This window comes from Ammospiza nelsoni, chromosome 3 (genome assembly GCF_027579445.1).
Source record: "Ammospiza nelsoni isolate bAmmNel1 chromosome 3, bAmmNel1.pri, whole genome shotgun sequence".
NCBI lineage: Eukaryota > Metazoa > Chordata > Aves > Passeriformes > Passerellidae > Ammospiza > Ammospiza nelsoni.
In genome coordinates this window covers 78,970,385-78,994,598 of record NC_080635.1, presented here as the reverse complement: position 1 = coordinate 78,994,598, position 24,214 = coordinate 78,970,385, and the positions used below count along the sequence as shown (strand labels likewise).

General features: G+C 38.1%; 1 protein-coding gene across 1 annotated transcript in view; it reads left to right on the top strand.

Moving 5' to 3' along the window:
• Positions 1–24,214, top strand: part of GREB1 (growth regulating estrogen receptor binding 1) — an 88,899-nt gene that overhangs the window by 42,147 nt on the left and 22,538 nt on the right. The window contains exons 5-22 of the mRNA XM_059468144.1: positions 3,445–3,627; positions 3,911–4,054; positions 5,343–5,468; positions 7,389–7,511; positions 8,368–8,505; positions 8,673–8,858; positions 9,400–9,750; positions 10,449–10,577; positions 12,134–12,259; positions 12,710–12,907; positions 12,998–13,178; positions 14,668–14,860; positions 15,447–15,583; positions 16,548–16,887; positions 18,419–18,534; positions 19,247–19,446; positions 21,241–21,330; positions 22,717–23,291. Of these exons, the coding sequence (XP_059324127.1) occupies positions 3,445–3,627; positions 3,911–4,054; positions 5,343–5,468; positions 7,389–7,511; positions 8,368–8,505; positions 8,673–8,858; positions 9,400–9,750; positions 10,449–10,577; positions 12,134–12,259; positions 12,710–12,907; positions 12,998–13,178; positions 14,668–14,860; positions 15,447–15,583; positions 16,548–16,887; positions 18,419–18,534; positions 19,247–19,446; positions 21,241–21,330; positions 22,717–23,291 (3,536 nt within the window). The remainder of the gene's footprint in view (positions 1–3,444; positions 3,628–3,910; positions 4,055–5,342; positions 5,469–7,388; positions 7,512–8,367; positions 8,506–8,672; positions 8,859–9,399; positions 9,751–10,448; positions 10,578–12,133; positions 12,260–12,709; positions 12,908–12,997; positions 13,179–14,667; positions 14,861–15,446; positions 15,584–16,547; positions 16,888–18,418; positions 18,535–19,246; positions 19,447–21,240; positions 21,331–22,716; positions 23,292–24,214) is intronic.

Below are 24,214 nucleotides of genomic sequence, written 5' to 3'. Positions count from 1 at the left end.
AGTAGGCGGGAAAACCATTGAGCATTGTCAGTGTTTGAGTACCTTTTTCTATGAGTAGAACTGAAAAGAAGAAATACTTGTGGTGAAAAGTTGAAAATACAATTATTCTTTGTTTAAGCAAGCTGCAAACTTTCCACCAAAATACTAATGTTAATTAAAAGCCTATTACTCATTTAAAAGAAAAACACAAAGGAAATTTTCTACTACTTTGTGAAAAATTTGACTATGAAATATCAAGTGGATGTCCTTCCATTCTGAACTCCTCTCTTTATCCCCACACAAGCTCACCGTTGATCCAAAGGAACCATTTTATCAGTGAGAAGGTAGCTCAGGTTTCACAACCTTTTGGTGCAAGGTCCTTCTTCAGAGCACAAGGTCCCTGCTGTGGAAGAGCTTTTTAAATTATGGACAATTGATTATTGTGATGTGAGCAAATTCAAGCAAATGCATATGACAAATCACAGATGCAATCAAGCACCTTCTGATTAAACAAACTTCAGAGGGGAACAGCCTTTAGTCACAACTGAGCCGAGCTCAGTATGAACCAATGACCGAAAGGTGAAAGGCTTTTAGCCCCTAAACTCCAGGCATTGATTTCTAATTCTCTTGTGAAATCAATCCCATGACATAGATATATTGGGTCACCTTATGGCTGACCCAAGTCCCCTGACCTTTGTGCTCTCTGTAATGTATGGAAGAATATTTAATGCAGCTTGTTTATGAAACAAGCTGTCCCCTCTGTCAGCTGCTGGCTTGGGCCATGGCATGAGCAGGGCATTCAGAGGAGGATGATGAAATGTTTGGGTTCTCAGTGTTACTCAATCTGCCACATGAAATGCTCTGAACAGGGGTGGCAGAGCCCAGCAATGAGAAATGACTGAACAGCATTTTATTGCACTGGAGCTGTAAGAGCATGCTGTGTTCTATCTGTGGTTTCAGGGCTGAGCTGCATTAATGAAGCAATGGCTGTGACCAAAGAGTGTCAGTCAGAGGGAAAGGATGGAAAAGGATGTTAACAAGAGCTTCCAAGAAAGGAAGGGGTCACACTCAGAGGGCTGGCGAAACTTGACATGAAAGATGATAATTTAACTTAAAGGAAAATTAAACAAATAAACTTTTAAAATGTCCTCCAAGGGTTTTTCAAAACAAGTGGACAGTTTAGATCTGTTTAATCCTTACTAGCCTCACCTCATGCTATATAGAGTGTAAACTAATTTTCCTGTAGATGCTGCAGAGTTAAGAATAGGTGATAAGGGCAAAAGGTTTTTTCAGGTAAAAGTTATTGCTAAATCTAGTTTGGGCAGATATAATTTACAGAAGTAATCTGAAAATCTGAAGTCCAAATGACAAGATTTTCTGTCTGCTATCCAACTTGGATTGAACAAATACTTTAATATATGGCTTTGTCAAGTTGCTTTTTCAAGACACTGCTAGCAAAATGGTAAAACCTAAAAAGTGTACTTTTGGGAAAAAAAAAAAGAGTAAATTTGAAAACATGCTCAATCTTGCAGGTGGCCACCAGGCAAAAATTGCAGTGCTGCTGCTGTGATGATCTGTGTGCTGCCAAATAGATGGGAAGTTTTCATTTACCAGCAAAAGCATTTTTGATGATTTCTTAATCTGCATAAAATGCGTGCAAACTCTACAGCTTTTGCCACATCCGTTCTAATTTTGTTTCCTTTTGTTGTTGCTTTTATTGCAGCTACTCAAGGCTCTCTGATGTTAGACAGATGCTTTTGTGCTGACTGATATAACACAGAGGATTCTGCAGAGTCATGACTTGTCCTGATTTTATGAGTCACAATGACTTTTATCATCCTACTGACTAGGATCAGAGAGATAATGGGCAGCTTTCAATGGTTGTTAGCCACTTGTTCCCATGGATACCAGACCAATCTCCACATCAACTTTAGTTTTTAATAAATTCTTCTGAACCTTTTGAAAATTAATGAAAGTACTCGGGTTGAAAACCAAACAACAGGTGTTTACAGAGAATTATGTTTCAGTGTTTGTACTTTCCAAAAAGAAAAAAAGCGTTGACCATTAGTTTGTAAATTTAATTGTTTGAGTTATGTGATAGAAATAATAAATTTCATCAATGTCTCTTAATTTGATTTACCATATTATTGATCCTTTATTCCACTTTTTTTCTTGGACAATGGTATTGTCCACCTTATGTGTAATACATTTCCTTTATTTTTACCATGTTTCAATTAACTGAATAGAAAGGAATGCCTAGATGGAGGAATAGAACCTGAATAGACGCTTTTCAATTCCTGTTATTACAAATAAAAACGTACATTACATATGATTAAAATTAAAGAAAAGTTCATACTTCAGGTCATGTGTAGGGAACAGAGAGAATATTTCCATGGGGTAGATTATCTTTTAATTGCTCAGTATAGGAGGACGATGATGATACTAATACTAATACTAATACTATTACTAATACTAATACTAATACTAATACTAATACTAATACGTATTTTCAGATAGTTGCATTAGTCTGATGAAGATGAAAATGTCTTAAGAAATGCTTTGTAAAATGGGCAAAAGAAAGAAGAATCTTGAGGCAGCTGTGTGAGCAGAGCCCTTTATTTACGGTGCTAATGACATCAGCACATGAGCCCCTTGCTGAGGCCCAGGCTGTGTATCTCAGAATGAGAGGAAATGGCAGTATCCCTGGAAATGCCCCATCAAGCCCGAGTACAAAAAGCTTTACGGGGAAGGACTGTGTCTCTGTTGTGTCTATAAAGTTGCAGACACTTTGTTCCTGTAATCATAAATAGTTTCAACTGCTGTGAAGTGCTGACACAGTCCAGCCATAATTTGACAAAGCTATTTTAATTTAATAGCCCAGGAATCTTTTAGTAGTTTCTCCTCTCTAAAACAGTGTCTGTAGTAGGAACTTGGTACTGAAATATGTTTAGATCTATCTAAATATAGTAGGTTATATATACTTAATTTCTTGAGACTTAATTTCATGTTTCATTGAATTGAGTGAAGTGAAATTCAGTGAAATTGAATGATATGTCAATGAAAACTGAAAGAGAAGTGAAGCATGTACGTGCTGTGGTGCTGAATAGGGCTGGGGTTAAGCAATTGACTCAGAGCTCTTCAGTCAGACACTTTTCACAGGTAGGTAATAAATAGGAATTGTGATATTTTTCTATGGGAGAAAATTAAAAATATGACCCATTTTATTTGTTTTTTAAATGTGGGGCTGTATTTTTGCAGTCTGTAATCTGAAGTGCAATACACTTTGTGTACAAAGTGCAAATACTTTTTTTGAGGAAAACTGTAATAAAAATTTCACTTTCTGAAAAAACCAACCCAAAACCCCAAACCTAAATACAGCCTTTCCTCTGGAAAGAGTCATGTTTGAATGTTATTAATAGTGACCCACCTATCTCATTGGATTATGTGTATTGTTTATTTTATCAGGCTTCTCTGGCAATTGTGTTGGCTGTGGCAAGAAGGGTTTCTGCTACTTTACAGAATTCTCAAATCACATTAATCTTAAACTGACCACTCAGCCCAAGAAACAGAAACACTTAAAGTATTATCTGGTCAGGAATGCACAGGGAGCTCTGACCAAAGGATCTGTAATCTGCTGGAAAGGGGCAGGTAAGATAATGAAGCTGTCTTCCTCGAGCTCTGGTTTTCATCATCCAAGCTTAGCTATTATGGGGTCTGGTGTCTGTGTAAAGCCTAAGAGATCCTTTGAAAGACTCTCTAAAGCCAGGTGACTGCTGGAGCAGCTGTAAAAGCCATTGTCTGACCTAATACAAGCCTGGCATGTCTGAAGACATTGGTTCCCTCATTTCAAGAGCTGTAACCTCTAAGCAATTCATGTGTGAAATTATCAGAGAGATAAAGTAAGTTCTTTTTTTTTTTTTTTTTTGTTAAGAGTTCAGAGGCCGGCAGTCTTCAACCAGTACCTGCTCAAGCACCTTGTTCCAATTGCCAGAAAGCTCAGGCCTCTCAGGAAGCACCTCCAGTGAGCCTCTCCCACCTGCAAATCCCAGTGCTCCAGCTGGGACTCAGCCAACAGGTACCTCTTGGAGGGAAAACATGCTGGGGTTCCACTTCCACTTAACTCTTCTGTGCTTGTGTATTTGGGTGCTTGTACTTGTGTGAAAGCAAAGACAAACAAACACGTGAGCACATTGCCTAATAAAACAAGCTGAATAGAATCAGAGATCTATTACAAACAAAGAAAGCAATTATTCTTTGAAGGCTTCTCGCTGTCTATTTTCTCACATCAGGTTTGTGTATAAAAGGTTAGCAAATAGTAAATAGGTGTTCTGCAGTTCACTCACAGTTGAACCAAACCAGAATGTTTTAAAAAGGCTTTATTTCTGAAGTGTTTTTCCAGCTGTCACTTGTCTGGTCACAGATGACAACTGTTACAGGATCCTCTGTAATCTTAGCTTTTTGTGTCTGATCCAGTTTATTTTATGCTATGACCAGAATCCTTTTCAATACAGACAGTATATGGGCATCAGCTTGAAAGCTTCTGGATTTTTTCTTCTGCTGAGAAAAGTGACTTTATATTAAAAAACAAACTAATGGTCAGTATCTGTAACTTTCTTTGTATTAAAAATTCTTTTTGTGACCTTTACTTTTCCATTAATTTGACATAAATGAAACGTGATAGATGACAGAGGCTAGAGTGATCTCTCTGAGCTTCTTATAATGAAAACAGCTCTTTAGTGTCTTGTGACTATTACAGGTTTTTCCTGGGTTTTTACACAGGGGAGCTGAGCAGGGCATCTGTGGTGGTTATATTCTGTATTCTCTGTGTGAGATAGAAGCCTGTTAAATAGTTGTGATCTGGAATACTGGTGCCCTTCCAGAACAAATCATCAATCTATGATGACAGATTGCCTTTTTTTTTTTTCCTCAGATTTTACAAAAAACACTACATTAATTACAAACATATCAAATATATTAGTCTTGAGAATGCCTCCCCCCCTTTTTTTTTCTTAATGCAGCACAGTTCAAAAATCTTAGAGAAGGATTGGGATGGAGGCTTAGTAAATTTTAAACATGTCTCTTTTGCCTCGTTCTTGAGTAAACTTTATGTAAGAGCCAGGGTCATGCAAAGAAGCTACAGCTCCTGACATATGCATTTAATTGAAGAATCAGATTTTGCCCAGGCACTTAATTGGGAGTAGGAGGTCAGAAGTGGATTGTTTCATTCAGCAATGTATTCACTCTTGAGCAGAACCCAATGGCTCTATTAAAATAAATGATGAAATGATTGGTTTGTTGTATCAGCTGAGGATCTTGACTTAGAAATGTTTAATGTGAACACTTTGGGTTTTTTTCCTTTTCAGCTGCAGCTGTAGATCACATCCCTTCAACAGCTGCATTCAGCTCAGCAGTTTATAATGGCAAGGAATCACCTAAACAACAGATGATGAAAAATAACCTGTCTGCTCTGACAAGACCTTCAGTGCTAGGTATTTGTATGGATTTGCTGTTTAATAACCCTAAACTCTATGTGTATAACAGAAGCATTGAACAAATGATATCATGATTGTAATTTCCTGAATGAATAGAAATTACCATTCCCTTCCAAGTCCTTTCTGACCACAATACAATTTTCTGTATTAATTTCCAGGGAAAAATTTTCTTTAGATGTTTTCAGCCACAGTTTTGTTACAGTTCATAATATTAGCTGGATGTTTTCCTCATATTTACAGTTCATTAATTTCATAGAGACACAGACCAGATTCTGAATCCAGGTTCTTAAGGAATGTGTCAGTTTGCATCGATTTCACCAACAGATTTTGTAAAGGGAATAAAGGAATATTTATTAGTAATTACTCATAGGATGATTCCTATTGCAGTTCCTATTGAACTGTTGCACCTCACTTTGGGATGGAGAGCTGGACTTTGTCAACCAGCTCCAAATTCAATAAATTGTCCTCACTGTAGCATTAGTATTAGGATTTTTGTTAATTGTTTTCTGTCACAAACTGTGTCACATTGTTTTCTGTCACTGTGTCACAAACTTGTATAAGGAAGAAAATTAGTTTTCACTATGGCTAGAAACAAACTATAGCTCTATTTTAGGAAAAGTCTTCCCAAGTTTCCCTGCTGACATCACAGACAAATTCTCTGCCCATTCAGGCTCTTAATCTCTTTTTTCCATGCAGCAGCACATTATTGCTAATTCATTTCAGAAGGATTTATTTCACATATCAACATATCTGCACGAAAGAGCACAGCACTGTCAAATAAAAAATCCTTTGTATTGCCCTCAGTATCTTGTGACTTTGTCCCAGGCAATGCCAGGAACGCAAGTGAAAGGATGAGCAGCAAAATGGCCAAAGGCTGCCCTCGCGTGGCAAAAGTGTCAGGGACAAACTCGCTGGAAATCTGTGTCTGAGGGTCTGCAAGAGAACCGTCTTCTTCTGGATCTGAAGGCCTCGGTTTTTTTTTTTTTTAATTTTAATAAATTTTTAAAAATTAAACCCGCACTTTTTATATTAAATTCTTATGTTGCCTCGCATTTTATGTAGCACTAACTGTTCTGCCAGGAGGTGCAGCCTTGGCAGGGTGAAGCAGTGCTATGACCTTTGGTAGTCATGTCCAGAAACAGAAATAGCTTAATCCTGTGAGTTTCTGAGCAATTCCTGGAGGACCATTGACTCCCAATAATTGTAAATACTTGGTGTTATTGGAGGCTCATCATTCTAGGAGTTTGCAGGAGTGCACAAGGAGACTCAAGAAAATGATGGAAGAAAATTAAAGAAGTTAGTCATCAGGATGTCCTAGAGAAACTGTAAGAAAATTGCTTTCACAGGAAAAAAAATTGAAGCTATTCATCTGTAGGAGGAAGGTGTAGAAGTAGTTTGATAGGAGTTAATATGGAACAACAAAAAACCAAAGGTGGAATCAGCAAGAAGTGGCAAAAATCCTATAAATGGGGAAATTGTTGAAAAGAGTTCAGATGTTTATTACTATTACTCTGAAACCCTTGGGAATATTACTTTTCAGTTCCATGTAACACTGTGTCATGTGTTCAGAAATAAAAGGAGCAAAATGCCCACAGTCTTGACTTCAAAATATTAGTACTTTTAAGGATTCTTAGTATGTCTCTTACTGTACTTATAATGTATTTTTCTTAGTAGAGAGAAAACAATGGTATAAGATAAGGAAAATCTGGATAATTAGGAGTTCTCTGCTCCAGAAATTTCCAAGAAATTTAATCAGGACACAACAAAGTAAAATAAACCACACAAAATTATTATTTTCATAGACGTGACCTTTTGTACTACCATACTCATTGAATACATTCAGTTTATCAAAAAATATTGAATTACCATGCACAAACCTGTATATATTTTATTCTAATATTTCTCTGAAACATTTAGGCACATTAACAAATTCAGGGCCTCCAAAAAAGCGCCATAAAGGTTGGTCACCAGAATCTCCATCATCCACTGAGACCTGGAACTTGCAGCTCAATCCACAGGCTTCAAACAGAATTAAAAATGGTAAGCTATACACAAAGTAATGATTTTGTCTCATTATTCAGAAAATAATGGGGGGAGAGAGGCATTATTTTAAAGACACATGCAGATTCATATGAGAGATTTCTCTGTGCTTACCTAGATGCTTTATTTCCATTGGTTTTGAGGCTCTGAGCCTAACTCTCCTTAGGTTCCAGTCATTAACAAATCCCAACAGATGCCTGGATCCATTTTTAGACACCAAAACACCTTTGGAATATTAAAATTAGTATAATAACTCAAGTCCATGATAGCAGTACCATTCATTGTTTCAATTATTTGTCAAAATATTTGTGGCACTTGGATTTTAAAGTCTAGATACAGACAAGAGTGACATGCAGTGAAATAAACCCAGTTTCCCCAAAATATTTTCTTTTAATGTACTATTTTTAATATTAAAATTACCATAAAGAAGTTATGCCTGAGCAAATATTTAATCATGTTTTTTTCTTTCTTCTTATAGCAATAAAAACTGTTTAGAATGAGTGAAACTAAATATATCACATAGAACTCACAAATCATAACTATACATGTAGTCACAGCTACACAATATCACATAGGTCTCTCTATTTATGCATTCATACCTGGAAGTGTTTATTTATAAACATTTCAAAATCTTTAGATGCATATGTGTTGTCCAGTGTTGCAGTGACATAATTAGTCCTCCAAGACACTGAGCACAATAGTGTGGGCTGTAGTAACAGGTCATGGGCTGTTTGATGGAGCCACAAAAACAGTTAATGCTGATAGCAAATGTGGATATGAGATGATGCTGAATAACTTATCTTTGAGGAAATCCTTACCAGACCTAACCCCAGGAATAATTTGTCTACAATCTCAGATGGAGGAAGCCTGTCATCTTTACCACATTCTGCTTTGGCGGGACCAGCCTCCTCTCCAATGGTGGGCTCGGGAGAACCAGTCTCAGTTCCTGACAACTTGCTGAAAATCTGTAAAGCAAAACCAGTTATTTTTAAAGGTAAATCCCCCAATCCCACAACAAGGCCTCTATTTTTTGCAAGAGATGTAAAGATATATCCCACTCCTAAACACTGTCCATTTCAAGAGGGTGACTATTAAAACTGTTTACTGCACATATGAAAAATGACAAAATTAATGTGATGTGTACATACATTTATTTTGTAGGTCATGGAAACTTCCCATATCTTTGTGGGAACATTAATGATGTGATAGTGAGTCCTTTGCTGTACACCTGTTACAGAAATTCACAGTCTTTATCTAGAGCATATGAACAATATGGTGCATCCACAATACAGCCTATTTCTGAGGAAATGCAGCTGTTACTGACTGTCTACTACCTTGTTCAACTAGGTAAGATTGTTCTACATCCAGGCAGACTACATTGAATGTTTTACATGCAGGCAAATGAGAAGGGGAATATTAGGGCAGGACAGTACTAAATATGTGTGTTTGATAATATGATATTAAACTATTTCATTCATGGTTATGGAACAAAATGAAGTGACTATGTTTTGAAGGCCAGACAGATTGAGTTATAAAAATACAAAGTTTATTTTCTGCATCTGGGACCTCAGCAATGAAAATTAAAGGAAAAGAGCTGTAATTCACTGTTCTTGCAGACAATCTGTGGTTTAGAAGTATGCTGAGACAGGCAGCACTCAACCTCTTAAATATTTCTAATTACTGGTGCTCAGGTTCAAATTAGGGCAGCTTTATCTGAGTATCACAAAGGCATTTCAAAATGAAAAATTTGCTTTTCATCTACTTAGGGCAACAGAGTCCTGCATGCAGAAATCTGAAGCATGGTTTTAAAAAAAAAGAAGTTTTTAACTCAACAGTTCTGTTTAATTGTTTCATAATCTTTCCCTCTTATTATTATTTTTTCTTTTAGCTGCAGACCAGGTGCCGTTGATTGAGGATCTGGAGCAGATATTCATGCGCTCGTGGCGGGAGTCGCACCTGTGTGAAATCCGCCAGTACCAGCCGGCTGCTCCCCAGCCCTTCCCGCAGCTGCCCGGCCCCATCGCCCCGGTGAGCTCAGCCCAGCTGCCCTGGCTGGCAGGGCTGGCAGCCAGCTCCTGCAACGACAGTGTCCACATCATTGAGTGCAGCTACTCCCTGGCTGAAGGGCTCTCAGAAATGTTTAAGCTCCTCATGGAAGGAAAGCTAACAAAGACAAACTATGTGGTGATCATTTGTGCCAGTAGGAACCGAGCCATTGACTCCTGCATTGTGATTACAGGTAATATCCCAAGGATCTATCTCGTGGCAAACCAGAGCAGTTCAGTGCTGTGAGGGCTTTGGTTGGAGTTCCAGTGAGCTGCCTCACAAAGCAGAGCTTTGGCCAACCATTAGTGGGCTTTGATGAAGCCAAGCTGACCCTGCACAGCTGGGTCTCTCCCCAGCCACCTTCTGCCTGCGTTGCCCATTTTCTCACCAGAGCATCTCAGCCAACAAGGCTGCAGACAAGAAATAGTGAGTTACAGCACACACAGTGCATATGGCTCTCCTGCTCTGTGCAACTGGGATATTGCTGCAGGGAACCTTTCCTTAGCTTCTAAAAGATGGTCTTGCAATGTCATTCCCTTCAACAACCTGCTCACAATTAAATAAATTATCTGAATGGCCATTCAAAGATTCAATATGATTGTAAGATAATTAGAAATTCCTTCCAATATTATATGGTCTTTTGATATCCTGTATCAACAAATACTTTCCAAACTGGGAATGAAATACAAAGAATTGTAAAATATGAATCTATTTTACATGTGTCTGGTGCATACATGTGTTGGAGATATAAAAGACTCATCTCTGCCATTTTTTTATGTGTGGTATTCATTTAGTTGTAGAGTATTTTTATTATGACTTAGAGGAACATTCTTAACTAGTTTGAAGAGTTTTCAAAATTCCTTTTTTTTTTTAAATTTTTTTGTCTTTTAGGAAAGTATCAGGCAAGAGTTCTGTCTGAGAGCATGCTCAGTCCTTCAGACTACCAGAAAGAAGTTAACTATCAGCTGGTCACAGGGAAGGTGGAAACTCTGGGGTCCTTCTTTAGCACACTCTGCCCAGGTACCTAACAAATTGTAAAGCGGCATGTTTCCAAATCCCTGAAACTCTTAAATTAATGAAAACATCTGTGCTCATTTCCTTACCAGAAGGAAGACACTCTTAGAAGTACATGAAAAATGCAGGATAAAGTTATGAAAGTACAGTTGAATTGAAATTCCTCCTAAAAGTGTCAGTTTCTAAAATCCATTGGTTTCATAAAAATAGGCCAGCAAACAGCTGAGCATATTATTCTTAGCTATGCAAATCCATCCTTACATTACATAAGTCCATATGCATATGAATGTATAAATTCTTTTACCCTAAGCATTTAGAGCAGAATAGATAAGAGCTATTTCATGAAAGGTGGGATTTGCCCCTTCAACATACCATACTTAAAACCTGATTGTGATGCTTGGGACAGAGAGGAAAATTGCAGAGAGACTGGATCATTTGTTAAGTGAGTGTACTGAGAATTAAAACAGGCAGGATTATCTGGGGATAGATCAAGCTGTGTGGAAAGTTAAACCACAACTAGGGCAAATGCAGCATATTTGTCAGGATTCATGAGATGTCAGTCTTCTTTGCCTTTCACATCATGTTAGTAAATAGATCACAAGAACCCTTCTGAATGCGTCATGATATTTTGAGTGGTCACTTAAGGGAATCTCATTTTCCTTAAATCATCTTGCAGTCATATATTGTTTATCTTGGTATCTTCAAAGCATGGTTCTCAAAATCAGAGAACCACAGAGAGATATAGAGCTCTCTGCAGCTGCTATTGTTTAGCAATATTATTGTTTAGTTGTTATTGTTTAGCTGTTGTGTAGCAGAACAAGTAAATGAGCATCCTAAAAATAGTTGCCACCCATATTCACTGGACTGCTCTGCACAGGACAGGCCCTGTCTTTCTGAGCTCACTGCAGACATGCTCAAACATCTTTTCAACTGCTGAGAAAATACTAATGCCTGGATCAGGCAGATTGTACTCTCTGCATAGCTTTCATCTCTAAGTAAGGCCCTTGCTCTATAGAAATGGGTATGTTTGCAGATATTCAATATTTCAATAAAATACACCTTGCTTGCTTCAGCATTGACTCGTGTTTTTCTTTTGGCTGTATTAGAAGTTATTTTTCTTTCTGTCTCTCAAAAATGTTAGAGTTTTAAAAATGTTTATCAGATGTTTCTCAACTTCCTTGTAATCCTTGTTAATGAACAGTATGGATCCATGGTCTGAACATAAACCAAGGCAGTTTCATGTCATTGTTGTTGCTGGTTTGCATCAATGCCTTAAGGTTAGTTTTCTACCACATTCCATAAATGTCCTAGCTGGTCTGCAGAGAGGGTTTGTCATTCTCTGGTCTGGTTTTCATTTTACTAGTGATACTCTGTAAAAAGAGATGCAATAGAAAATAACAAGAGGGTTCCTGTATAAAACAGCCAATAAGCCAAGGGCAGGATAGCTAGCAAATATATATATATATATATATAAAGTTTTTAAGATTTACAAAACAAAATCAATATGAAATGCAGATCTTATTAACACGGATGTTTATTCCACTATCCCTTCCCTTTGACAGAGGGTGACATTGATCTTTTGCTGGAAAAATTTTATCAAGAAAACCAAGGGCACATCTCTTCATCACTTTCTGCTTCAGCGAATAAACCAACAGCAGTGAATGGAGCTGGAACAGCTGTGTGTACAAGTGAGTAAGGAGGATGTTCTAAAGAGGTAACAGAGTAGGGCACTGGACACCAAGTTCTGGGTGCACAGTGAGATCCCTCTGGGCAGAGCCCAGAAAGGAGAGGTCCTGAGGCAAACTGCAACTCATGTCTTGGAATATTCAGATTTACACTGATGGATGTTCTGCTTCATTCCACTGGGTGTTACAGTGTTTGAAGCTGTAAGTTTTACTTCTTTGGTACCAGAATACTATTGTTTCAATTCACTTTCAGGTCTCAGACACTTTACAGGACCAGTATGTCCAAATGCAGAAAGATTTCTTTGCATATTCTCTATAGATTTTCATAAATGTACTCCTGTAAATAAGCAAAGTACTTAAAGAGTAGATAAGTTATTCTTTGCCAGACTCTTAACATTTTACATTAGATTAGACTTTGGGCATATATCTAAACAGAATTTTGCCTTTTTCCAGGTTATGAGATTGAACGACATCAAATCCGTCCATTCCAGCTAGCAGTGGCTCAGAAATTGCTGTCTCATATTTGCTCAATTGCTGACTCCAGTACTCAAAATCTTGATTTGGGCTCCTTCGAGAAAATTGATTTCTTGATTTGTGTTCCACCCTCCGAAGTGACTTACCAACAGACTTTGTTTCATCTCTGGCACTCAGGTGCTCATTAGTTAGCTTTATTTTAGATTTACACAATATTCTTGGATGTAGTCATATCCAGAAATACTGACACTTGTTCTGTTCTTTTAGGTATATTATTAGAACTTGGATTAGAAAAGGAACACCTTACAAAGCAGAGAGTGGAGCAGTATGTTATGAAACTAGATGCAGAAGCCCAAATTAAATTCAAAATTTTTTTACAAAACTCTATGCAGAATCCACACACACTGTTTGTCCTAATCCATGATCACGCACACTGGGATCTAATGAGGTAAGAAAACTGTAACTTGTTTTTAGAGAAATTATTATTATCTGCATTATCTCTAAAGATTAGTTTTCAGATTTATCCCTTCCTTCATATTTGTTTGCAACTTTCTGCTAACTCTGCTTCCCCATGCATTGAATAAATATGTTTTAAGGTCCTTCATGATTTAGTCTTACCCTGCTTATTGTATTGTGCCTCAGCGGAACATTTCAGCTTTTTTTGCACCCCATTCTTATCTATCTTCAGCACAGTTATTATTTTTTTGGCTGTTTGTCCTTTGTTCAGGGGGAAGCTTCCTGTGAAAGTACACAGAGCTCCTCATCCTCTGTTACTGTCCTCTGGGCTGTAAAATTTGCAAAACCTCAACCCAGTGAGCAGAAAACTAGTGACCCAACACCGCTGCCTATGTTTTTAACTGACTGGAAGTTTTGCAGTTCTTTTCTATCCAAAATCAGTGACTTGTAAGAATTGAAAGCTTCTGTGGATTCTTAGTGATGCCAGGTAGAGTTTGAAGGGAAAGAGAATGGTTCCTGTCCAGTGTTTACCAAGTTTCCCATCAGCTCACTCATGTAACTCATTGCTTCCCTCTTCCCTCACAGAGCTCTGTTTCCATAGATTCTCAACAACCTGCCTGCTGACAAGTGGGGCTGCTTTTGCTGTCTGGTTCTGAGGCTCTTGGGGAGGTTGGAAAACATTCAGAACTCCAGAAACACCAACATATTCCAACTTTGGGATGGTGGTAGTGTTTCTGAAACCAAACACTGGAATCTTACTTGTGAATGCAGGTTAACAATGATAACTTTCAATGAAACTGCATCTGAGGGTTTCCTGTTCAGCTCCCCTGTCTTGGGAACTTACATGGACTTTTACAGCTGTCCCAGCCTTTGAGGCATTTCATATTCCTTGAGTGGTAGGGAAGTACCTATGTTGCTGCTCAACTCTGTTTTCTGCCTAATAAAGATAAATAGGCAGGTAAATGCCAAAAATTCAATAGCATTAATTTGGACTGAAATTTTGCTCAGGAGCAAGGAATTGACTGTCAGTATTCCATGATACTGTGATTTGCTCTAAGAATAACTATTCATTTTTTCTCTTGTTCTATCATACTGACTTATCATCTGTACTTTTCTATCTTGATTTTGTAGGTTAGAATTATCCTTTGTTAAGGGCAGCACTAACAATCTGACCAGAGTTACTACAGGACTATGTGTCTATTGGTAACTGCCACGTTAGTTTCCTTTCCTACTTTATCTCTCATATTCTGGTAGCTGCAAGGGATTGGTAATTTGCTAGTTAGAGAGCTTATCAGACTCACCAAAATTTTTACTTGCAGTGAAATAATTTGCATTTTCTTCTCTGCAACAATTTCAGGGTCAAAGAAGAGTCCTAAATTCCTGTAACTTTGATTTCACATCCGGGTTTAAGCTATTACACAGACACAAATATTGCCTTTTGCTGATCACTTTGGAGAGTTTTGGGTTTCTTTTTTTTGCAGTGCTATGCATAGTCTTTATCCTCAAACAGAGCTGTCGACGGGACTTGTTGATAGACTGTTGAACTGCAGGGAGGTGAAAGAGGCACCAAATATTGTGACCCTCCATGTGACTTCCTTCCCCTACGCGCTGCAGACACAGCACACTCATATCAGCCCTTACAATGAGATCCACTGGCCTTCTTCATACAGCAATGTAAGATGGATGCTTTGAGGTGCTTTTCTGAGCTTTTCATGATTTATTTTCCATTTATGTACTTAATAAAACAGTGAAGTCCCCAAGATTTTTGTAAACAAGAGTGAAGTTTGCATGACATCCTGTTCAGTCTGTGGCAAGTTCATTTTTCCTTTTTTATCCTTTCTAGCTTTCTTTTTCTTTATTCCTTTTGTATTTTCCATAAACTTTAGTAGCTCTGCTAAATATTTTTGAGCTACATAAATGGAAATAATCTTCAGTTCTGTCTCTAGTGCATTGCTGCATAAATATATGTACATACATGGATTTTATTCATATATGTGCATATTTAGTCTATATACCTGGTCTGTCTGTGTGTTTGGATTTATGGGGAGAGAGAAAGAAATGAGGAAAAATTGGGTCAAATTTTCATCGTCTCAAAATGGCTAGTTCTGTTTCTTTCTCTTCTTGTTTTAATATGTCTGAGTAGATGTATGTTTATTAGAGAATGTGATTGTAAGTATATCAAGATACCAATGGTTAATCACTCATAAATTAATTATTTCTAGACTTTATCCTTGTATTTTTATTGCTTCATTTGCTCTAGGGTGTAGATTTATACCATGAAAACAAGAAATACTTTGGACTGTCAGAGTTCATTGAGTCCACCCTCTCTGGACATAGCATTCCACTGCTCCGGTACGACAGCTCTTTTGAAGCAATGGTCATGGCTTTGGGAAAGAGGTATGGGGCCCTCCTTTGCTTAACATGGGAAACTTAGGAAGTCCTTTTTATGGCCTTGAGTTATTAGCTAGAAGACCATTTTATTTATTTATTTATTTTACTTCTCTCTGTCTTACAGATCATTTACATATGCAAGACGTTTCACCTGCTCTAATTTTCTCCTATGTATTTAGTATATACTGGGCCTGCAGTGTCATCAGTGGAGGCTGTCTCTTACTATGAGCATGCACACTGCTTAACCCAATTTACAATGTGTTCTTGTTGTGACCTGTAACTCCTTTATATTGTAATAATCTACCATTGTATCACCACATAATTTTAAATGTGTTATTACTTTTGTCCAATATTATCACTTGCTGGCCCTGGCTGATTTTGATTTTGAGTACACTGCACTTGGAACACAAAGAGAAGTTAGATATATCACCATGGCAGGTACACATAAATCAGAAATAAAATCTTCACAGCAAGCCATAGTCACAATTCTGAGCAAGCCATTGCTGCCTACATATATTCAGTCCTCTTGAACACAAGAGTAAATTGGTTCAGGGCTTCAGTAATAAAACAAGAGAAACACCCAATCTTTCTCTGCCCCTTAAGAATGGCACACAATGAAGAATACTATTCTTATTGATAAGAAAATGTAATTTTGTTTGATGCTATTACTGAGTTCCTCCGCTAATATTGTGTGATAAATTTTGTAATAACAGTAAGGTATGGATAAACTAAAGTGATGTAACTTTACTGGACTACTTGCTTTGTAAACTTTTATGAGGAGAAATGATGAGACAACATCAGTTCTGATTGTGAAATGGTGCCTTGCAAATACTCTACAACTGCAATTGATGAGATTCTGTTGTATAGTCGATACAAAGGATTCATTACAGGAGAAAATCCTGAGTTTACTATATTTTGTAAGTTTTTTCACATCACCCTTTAATACTCTTTAATTCACCATTTATTTCAGGTTCCCCAGATTACACAGTGCAGTGATAAGGACTTTTGTCCTCATCCAACACTACTCTGCAGCTATGATGGCAGTGTGTGGTCTTTCTCAGATGAAGAATTACACCTCAGTTGAAACTCTGGAAATCACCCAAAATCTAATAAACTCTTCAAGGCAATGTCCTAGTGGCCACGGCCTCATGGTCGTGTTGAGAATTCCATGTGTCCCTCTGGCTGCAGTGGCATATGAACGTCTGTATAATGTAAGGGAAAGACTAGCCCTTGAAGATAACTTTGAAATAATCCTGGGAAATCCTAATTCTGGAATCACCATTGGGAAGCACTTTGTGGAACAATTGAAGGTAAATTGCAGAATGGCATGTGCTGGGAAGCTTCCTTAGATGGGTAGGTGGGGAGACTTTACTGGTGACAGTTATAGCCATGAACTGAAGTGTGCAGTCCTAAAGTAAAACCAAAAACTGCAATGAGGAGCATGACTTTTACCTTTTACACATACTCTCTGTGACACCTCTCCTGTCCTGCCTGTGGTTAATGCTCAGTGAAATATTAACTAATACAGTTAGCACTTGACTTCCAGTAGCAACCCTCAGAAACAGCTGAAATGCTTTTATCTAAAGGGACTATGAGAAAGGGACTATAAAAAGCCAAATAAAATGTTCAGTTTTAGCTGAATTTTCTCACAAAAACATCACAGTGCAAAAAGGTTTTAATCAGTGACTAGTTGATAGTTAAATTATTCTTGTCACCAGCAGGGGACTGAAAGACCAATTTGCTTGATCATGGATCCTAGAGCAGCCTGGTGTTCACAGTTTGGGATTTTATGCTTTCTGAATCATGTTTTGGTTTATGGATTAATTTATATCCTTTAAGTCCAGAATCGTGGGTCATCTGTTTAAAAAAAGTGTCCTTTGCTCTTCATAAAATTACCATCTTCTGATCTCCAAGGCAAAAATGTATTTCCTCTAGAATGTTGTAATATCTATATGTTATACTGTTTACTCTGTTTGATCCAATACATTATATTAAGTCATTTGAGATCCAGAGCCTAATGCTGATCTCATTCTGCTATTAATTAGACACCACTTACCCTGAAAAATCAGAATTAGTTCTGAGTCACATCCTGATTATGTTCTCTGACATGTATAGAGGGGAACATAAGCACATGTCAGAGGTGAGTTGTTGTACTGTTGCTCACACCATAGATGCTCCTTATCTGTAGATCAGTCTCACAGCAGAAAGGACTGACTGGTGAGTAAAGCAATACAGCCTGAGCCTGAGCAGTCAAACAATATATGGACATGTCAGATTTCTCATAAAGTTACCAGGAAAACTGATAGCTTTAGGGGAGAGTGGGAGACTCCAGAGGGTTGTAAATAGGGACAGTGGTGTGTGTTGAACACTTCCAACTTTCTCCTGTTCCTCTAAGGTGGAAAACTCTCATTTCTAGCTTATTTTCTTCCTTGGACTCAGACATCCATATATTATCTGCCTAGAGAAGCCTCTGTATTCTCTTCCCCAAAACTCCTGCTCAGCTTCACTCTCCATTGTGCCATATTTGCCATATGCCCTGGTCTCAGTGCTATCTCTGCAGGCTGGAACATACTGTCCCAATGTGCTCAGACTAACAGCAGGCAGACTGCTGCCTGTAATGCTCTAGAAGCTGTGAGAGCTTTCTATTTGGAATTGGGCTCTGCATTGTGGCTTCTCTTCCACTGCACAAGTGGGTTATTATAATGGATGATAAAGTATGTCTTACTGTCTTTTTATTTGATATAGATATATCTCAAATATATGTATATATAAACTTCTTATATAGTTACAGATAAGTCCAACATATAGATATGTCCAACAGGGTTTCTCTACCTTGTACAGATCTGGCAGAAAATTGAGGATGTAGATTGGAGGCCACAGACCTATTTGGAACTGGAAGGTTTGCCTTGCATATTGATTTTTAGTGGGATGGATCCACAAGGGGAGTCTTTGCCACGGTAAGAAGATCCACTCTTTTTTCAGTGGCAGTGTTTTATCCATTGCTTATCAAATAGCTAAAGATTAACTGTGTGATTACTTGTGTGAGAGGAGAACAGATTTCAGTGTCAAGGTGTTTCTTTGCCATTTTTGGGGCAGTTTTTGTATCATAAATGCAAACTCCATGTTATTGATAATAAACTTCTGTTTATACAAAGACATAAATAGATTCAAAAATATTATAAAAGTTATCCCAGTTTAGAGGAGAGAATGGGTATGTTAAAAAAAATAAGTATAGCTGCTTAAGTATAGCTGCTTAGGTTTCTTTAGGGTAGCTGAGAAATCTGCTGATGATGGTTGTATGTGTGCCCCAGGATGTGTGGAGTGCCTTCTGGAATGGCAGCTGGAAGAGAGACAGGATGCCCTGGGGCACTAAATGCTTTCGTATGTTCAACTGAGTCCTATTCTGTGTGTGTTAGGTTTAGAATCCAAATGATTATTCTTATGCTGATGCTAATGTTCAGTGCAGTAAATCAAGTTGTGTAATTGGGTTAAGAGAAAGAAAAGTGTATGCATCACAGTGGTAAACTTATTAAGCACAAAATACTGTGTTCTATCTCATCCCTCATTGAAGCTAATTGTGAAAAATTTTCCCTTTGGCTGTGTTTCTCAAAGAGATAAGGCAGTAGATTACGGTGAGTTTTCATAGTAGCTCCTCCTGTTTCTCTCCAGATCACTGAGATACTGTGACTTACGTTTAATAAATTCATCTTCCTTGGTACGGACAAGCCTGGAGCAAGAACTTGGTTTGGCAGCATACTTTGTGAGCTCAGAAATTCACACAGAGAAACCAGTTGTGAATGATGTGTTAGAAAGTGACCCAGAGAAACTAAGCAGTACTGACAATGAAGATGAAGAAATAGCAACAGAAGGTATTTTTTATTACTGGTAATAAAATGAGCTGTAAAATGAGTGAAAATGATTATCAAAAGCAGCAATTTATGGGTGAGGTTTTCTCACTTTAGTCTTACTGAGTGATCTCTGCTCCTTAGTTTTGTTTCATCTCATTGAACCTCTGTTTCCTCACCTGCTGCTGATGCATTTTAACTTCTTGCAGTTCTACTGCTGTATCTGTTTCTCTCTCTGTTTTCTGGCTCCCTTCTGTGTTCCTCCTTTGCCCTATGTGTTCTGACAGCCACCAAGTGGAGCTCGAGTAGGAGCACCAGATGACACTCACTGTTCAGGTGACCCTCACTGTTCAGGTGACACTCACTGTTCAGGTGACACTCACTGTTCCAGGACCCTCTGCATCTCCCTCCCCAGCAGGGAAGAGTGAGATTTGCTGTCTGAGAAGCAGCAGCAGTGACTGCATCCCTCCCCTCACTGGCAGCTCCAACTAAACCGTTCCTGGTGCTACTGAACCTATCCTTACAATGATGTCAGTGATAAAGATTCCTTTCAAGGAAACAGCTGAGTAGTCCCTACCTTGTAAGGGGTTAAATAGTATGGATGGAAAATATATCTCAACATAGAAACTTCTGAGTTCTCCTTGAAAATGCCCATGAAATCAAATGAACAGTGTAGAGTTCGTGAATTCATAATTTCTTAAGAAACCAATTGAGCACATACAAATATGCAAAACCCAACAATAATTTACCCAGGAACAATTACTTTCTGCATTGTTTGAGTTATAATTGATGGACATTATCAGTTTTTTATTAGTTCTTTACACTTTTCTTTACTATCTATGGTGCCTATGGAAAACAAAGGATTTTTATCCCTGTAAAGTATTTTAAATCTCAAACAACTTGCCTTCATTTCTTTTTCTATACTATGAGGAGGAAGAAACCCAATTACCTTCCAAGTTCACCTACGAAGTTCTTACTCACTGAAAATGACAGCAGAACAAGCTAAACAAAAATACTTTCTTTAATCCAATATGGACTCTTCATAGAGGAATGAAATGCCTGAGGTCATACTCAAACTGTGTTCAAGAGATGCCTGCTTCAGATGTGATGGGTACTCCTTGCAATGAGCAGTTCTGTCCATTTAGTTGAAGTATGCTGAGATTGTATGTGATCTGAGTCAAAAGGGCTCCTGTGGTCTCCTGGTCCATGAAGTATGGTGTGATCATCCAGAGTCCAACTCAGAACATGTGAGATAGGCTTACAGTCTAAGTTTGCTGATGGCAGTGCTTATCTCAGTTTATCACGTTAATACTGTACAGAAACAAGCATTTTAACTTAGGAGCCTCAGCTAGGAATCTCAAGTGAATGATGGCCATCCACCTGAGGATTTTCATCTCTGAAAACTGAGATATAATCTGGCCATAAAGCTGTGTGGGGTAGGAGGTAATTTCATAACATACTGATAAAATAGAGCTTGTTGCCTGCTGCTTTTCCTGACACTGGATTAGTTGGGAATGTAAGACATGGGTTGGAAGAGAAACCATGGTTGAGACAGGCCTAGATATTACCAGCTCCTGGTTGCAGCACTGATTTTTGTGAAGCTGTTGCAGCTCAGCACAGGTAAATTAGACCATAGGCTGATCCGATATTCTGTGGTGGGAACAGATACTCTCCATATTGGAAACAGTGTCAGGATGAGGCCAAATCCCACACAAACCCTTCTGTACTTCTCCTTACTTTGACAATATAGCTGTCACTTAGAGGCTTACCTAAATTATATTTTGATTTTGTTTTCCCTTACTATCATTCATGAAACAGGTTCTACTTCAGAAAAAAGAAGTCCTATGAAAAGAGAAAGATCATGTTCCCATGACTCTGCATCTTCATCTCTCTCTTCAAAAGCTTCCAGTAAGACCATAAGATCATCTATGTTAAATTTAGGACATAAAAGAGACCTTGGCTTATTTGATAAATAGTATAAGACATAAATCACTAAGGTTTTGATCAAGCCTATTTTAATGGGATCACTTAAGATGACTAGAAAATATAGGGATTAGACTTCTGAAATATAGAAAATAGGATCTTTTCTTTCTTGAAAAATTAACATGCCATGGGGTGCTCAAACTAGGTACTTCCATGTGGTCTGCCCATAGCTCTGTGCCCTCAGTACATCTGTGGTCAAAGAAATATTTTTATTTCACTATTTTCTGTGCTCCTGGATACTGGTATTTTGAGGGATGTCACACTGGTGTTACTTGCAGCCATTCACAGTGCTGGTGACACTTTTGTGTTTGTTGCTAATGGCTATTACTGACTACTTCAGATTAATAGACAGAGGATAGCATTTCTTGAAATCAGCATTCTTCTTTCTACTGACTTTTGTTTGTTCAAAATGTGGGGGTTTTTGAGAACCAGCATGATTGTTTTCACCATGAGGGGAAATCTGGTTTAATCTATGTTCAGCCTTAGGTAGATATTTCTTATACCTTGTGTAGACTGATTCCACAAGCAGTTCTCTGTCTACTTTAAAGACTGTGACATATTTGCATGCCCTCTTTCACTAAGCATTAAAGATGCTCAGAACCATTTAACATGTGTTAAACTTTCAAGAAATCTTAATAGTTAAAATATATATAGCGTAAAAATATATAGCTTTCAGAAAATGCACAGTTACCTGCAGGGTGTATCTACATCACATATTCCCAGCCAATATCCATGAATTCAGTATGTTCTCTGAGCTGACCCAGAGCTCTGTGAATGCACTAAAGCATTCTGTAGCACCAGGTGCTTGAGGGCTGCCAGGTTTCATTAGATCAGCCTAAGTGCTGCAGTGACCCAGACATGGGTGTCAGAGCAGAGCTGACTCAGAGGACTGTTTTTAGATGTCAGTCTGAGTAGACATTTCTGTAGTGTGGTGGGGTAATAGCCTGGAAATACTTACTTCCTTCAATGCATTTAAACAATGGTTTTAGTAATTTTGTATTTGTCTTGAGTGAATAAAGTATCAGGTGAGCACCTTCAGCAAGAAGTGTATGAGGGAAATAGAGGACAGAGCAATCACTGACATCTTTCCTATGAACTTCAGGACTTTAAAAGCCACTTTCTGCTTTGAAACAAATACTACAAACTTGTCCCATTATGGCTTCCTGTACGAGGAAGGTCAAATCAAGAGGAGGAGCCATGTTTGCTGGACAATGTATCAAGAGGATTATTTGTTGTGTTTTGTTTAACTGTGGCATTGACTAGAAGAGATAGTTGCACTGTGTTGAAATACAATTTTTCTTTTAATTACAGCATTTTGCACTGAGTCATCCCCTCCCCAAGCCCTAAGTAACAGCACTGAAGAAACTACAAATAACTATGAAAGGCAGAAGCAAAAAGTAGACAAGGGGGCACAAACAACAATCAGCAAACACTTGCCACCAGTAACTGAACAACTGGATATGAAACAAAACATAAAAAGTACCCAAGTCTCCATCACCTCATCATCCTCCCCACCTTTCTCCTCCTCTTCTTCCTCCTCTGCACCTACTCATAACTCCTTCATCCTACAGACGTCTCAGTGCTCCATGACCAAGGCATCTAAACAGCCTCCCATAGTTTTCCTGCCCAAACTGGTTTATGACATTATTACTTCTACAGACAGCAGTGGACTTCCCAAATCCTCTTCCCTCTTGCCTTACCATTCTGTTATGTGGGCAAGTTCTTTCCGTCCCCTTATGAGCAAGATGATGACGTGCACGGAGCAGTCCCTGTACTACCGCCAGTGGACGGTTCCCAAGCCAATCCACATGGACTACAACAACAGAAATGAGGGCAGAATGGACACCTTCCACCCAAGGAGACTGCTGCTGAGTGGGCCACCACAGGTGTGTAAAAAGAAAAAGGTATTATCACTGATTCATTTTGTTTATCATAATCTCAGAAAAAATATTTAGTCATTATTATTCATACTTGCAGGGGTGGGGTTTTTTGTGGAGAGTGAATTACTTATATTTTATTTCTTAATCCCTTCTAATAAAAACTATCTTCCTTGCTTTACTGTTAGTCTGAGTTTCAATACAGAGACGCTGCAGCAATATTCACTTTGTCAGTCTCTCTCCATTAAAATGTTTTAAAGACAGTTTGCTCGAAAGATAGATTTCATGTATAATTTCAGTTGTTAAAGTTGCATATGCATTTATGTTTTAAATAAAGATCAAAGATCTTGACAAAGCCACTTTCTTATGCTTTCAATGTGAAAGCAGCTGAGTTTGTAATGAAATTATTTTGTTTCCTTTGCACAGCAGACAGAAATAGAAGCTGTTATAAATAATACATGCAAGAAGGCCAGTTCAAAGTAGCAGAGCCATATTTAAAAGATGAGTAGCTTACCCGGGAGTTTTTTTACATTACTTTGAAAATATGTGTGAAAATGGATCTAGTTCTAAGAAGTTAATTCTTGTGTAAATTCTCCAGGAATGTTTAGCACTTATTTCTGAGCAAGGTATCTCCTAGTTAAGTGCACATGTTACAGGCTAAAGGTAGAATTGTGCCTCATGTTTTACTGCAGTATGAAGCAACAAGATAGGAAGAGGCACTGTGCCTGCTGAGAGCAGATGCATTTCCTGTCAACCTCACAGTCAAACAGGATAAATGCAAACCAAGACAAAGGTGTTTCCAGTTACTGTAACATCAATCCAAAGAACTAATCCAAAGACAGTTACTGAATTAGATTGCCACATGATACACTCTTCTATGCCCATCCATGGCAAAAAGCAACTCCATATTGCTATTTGTAACATTATTGTTT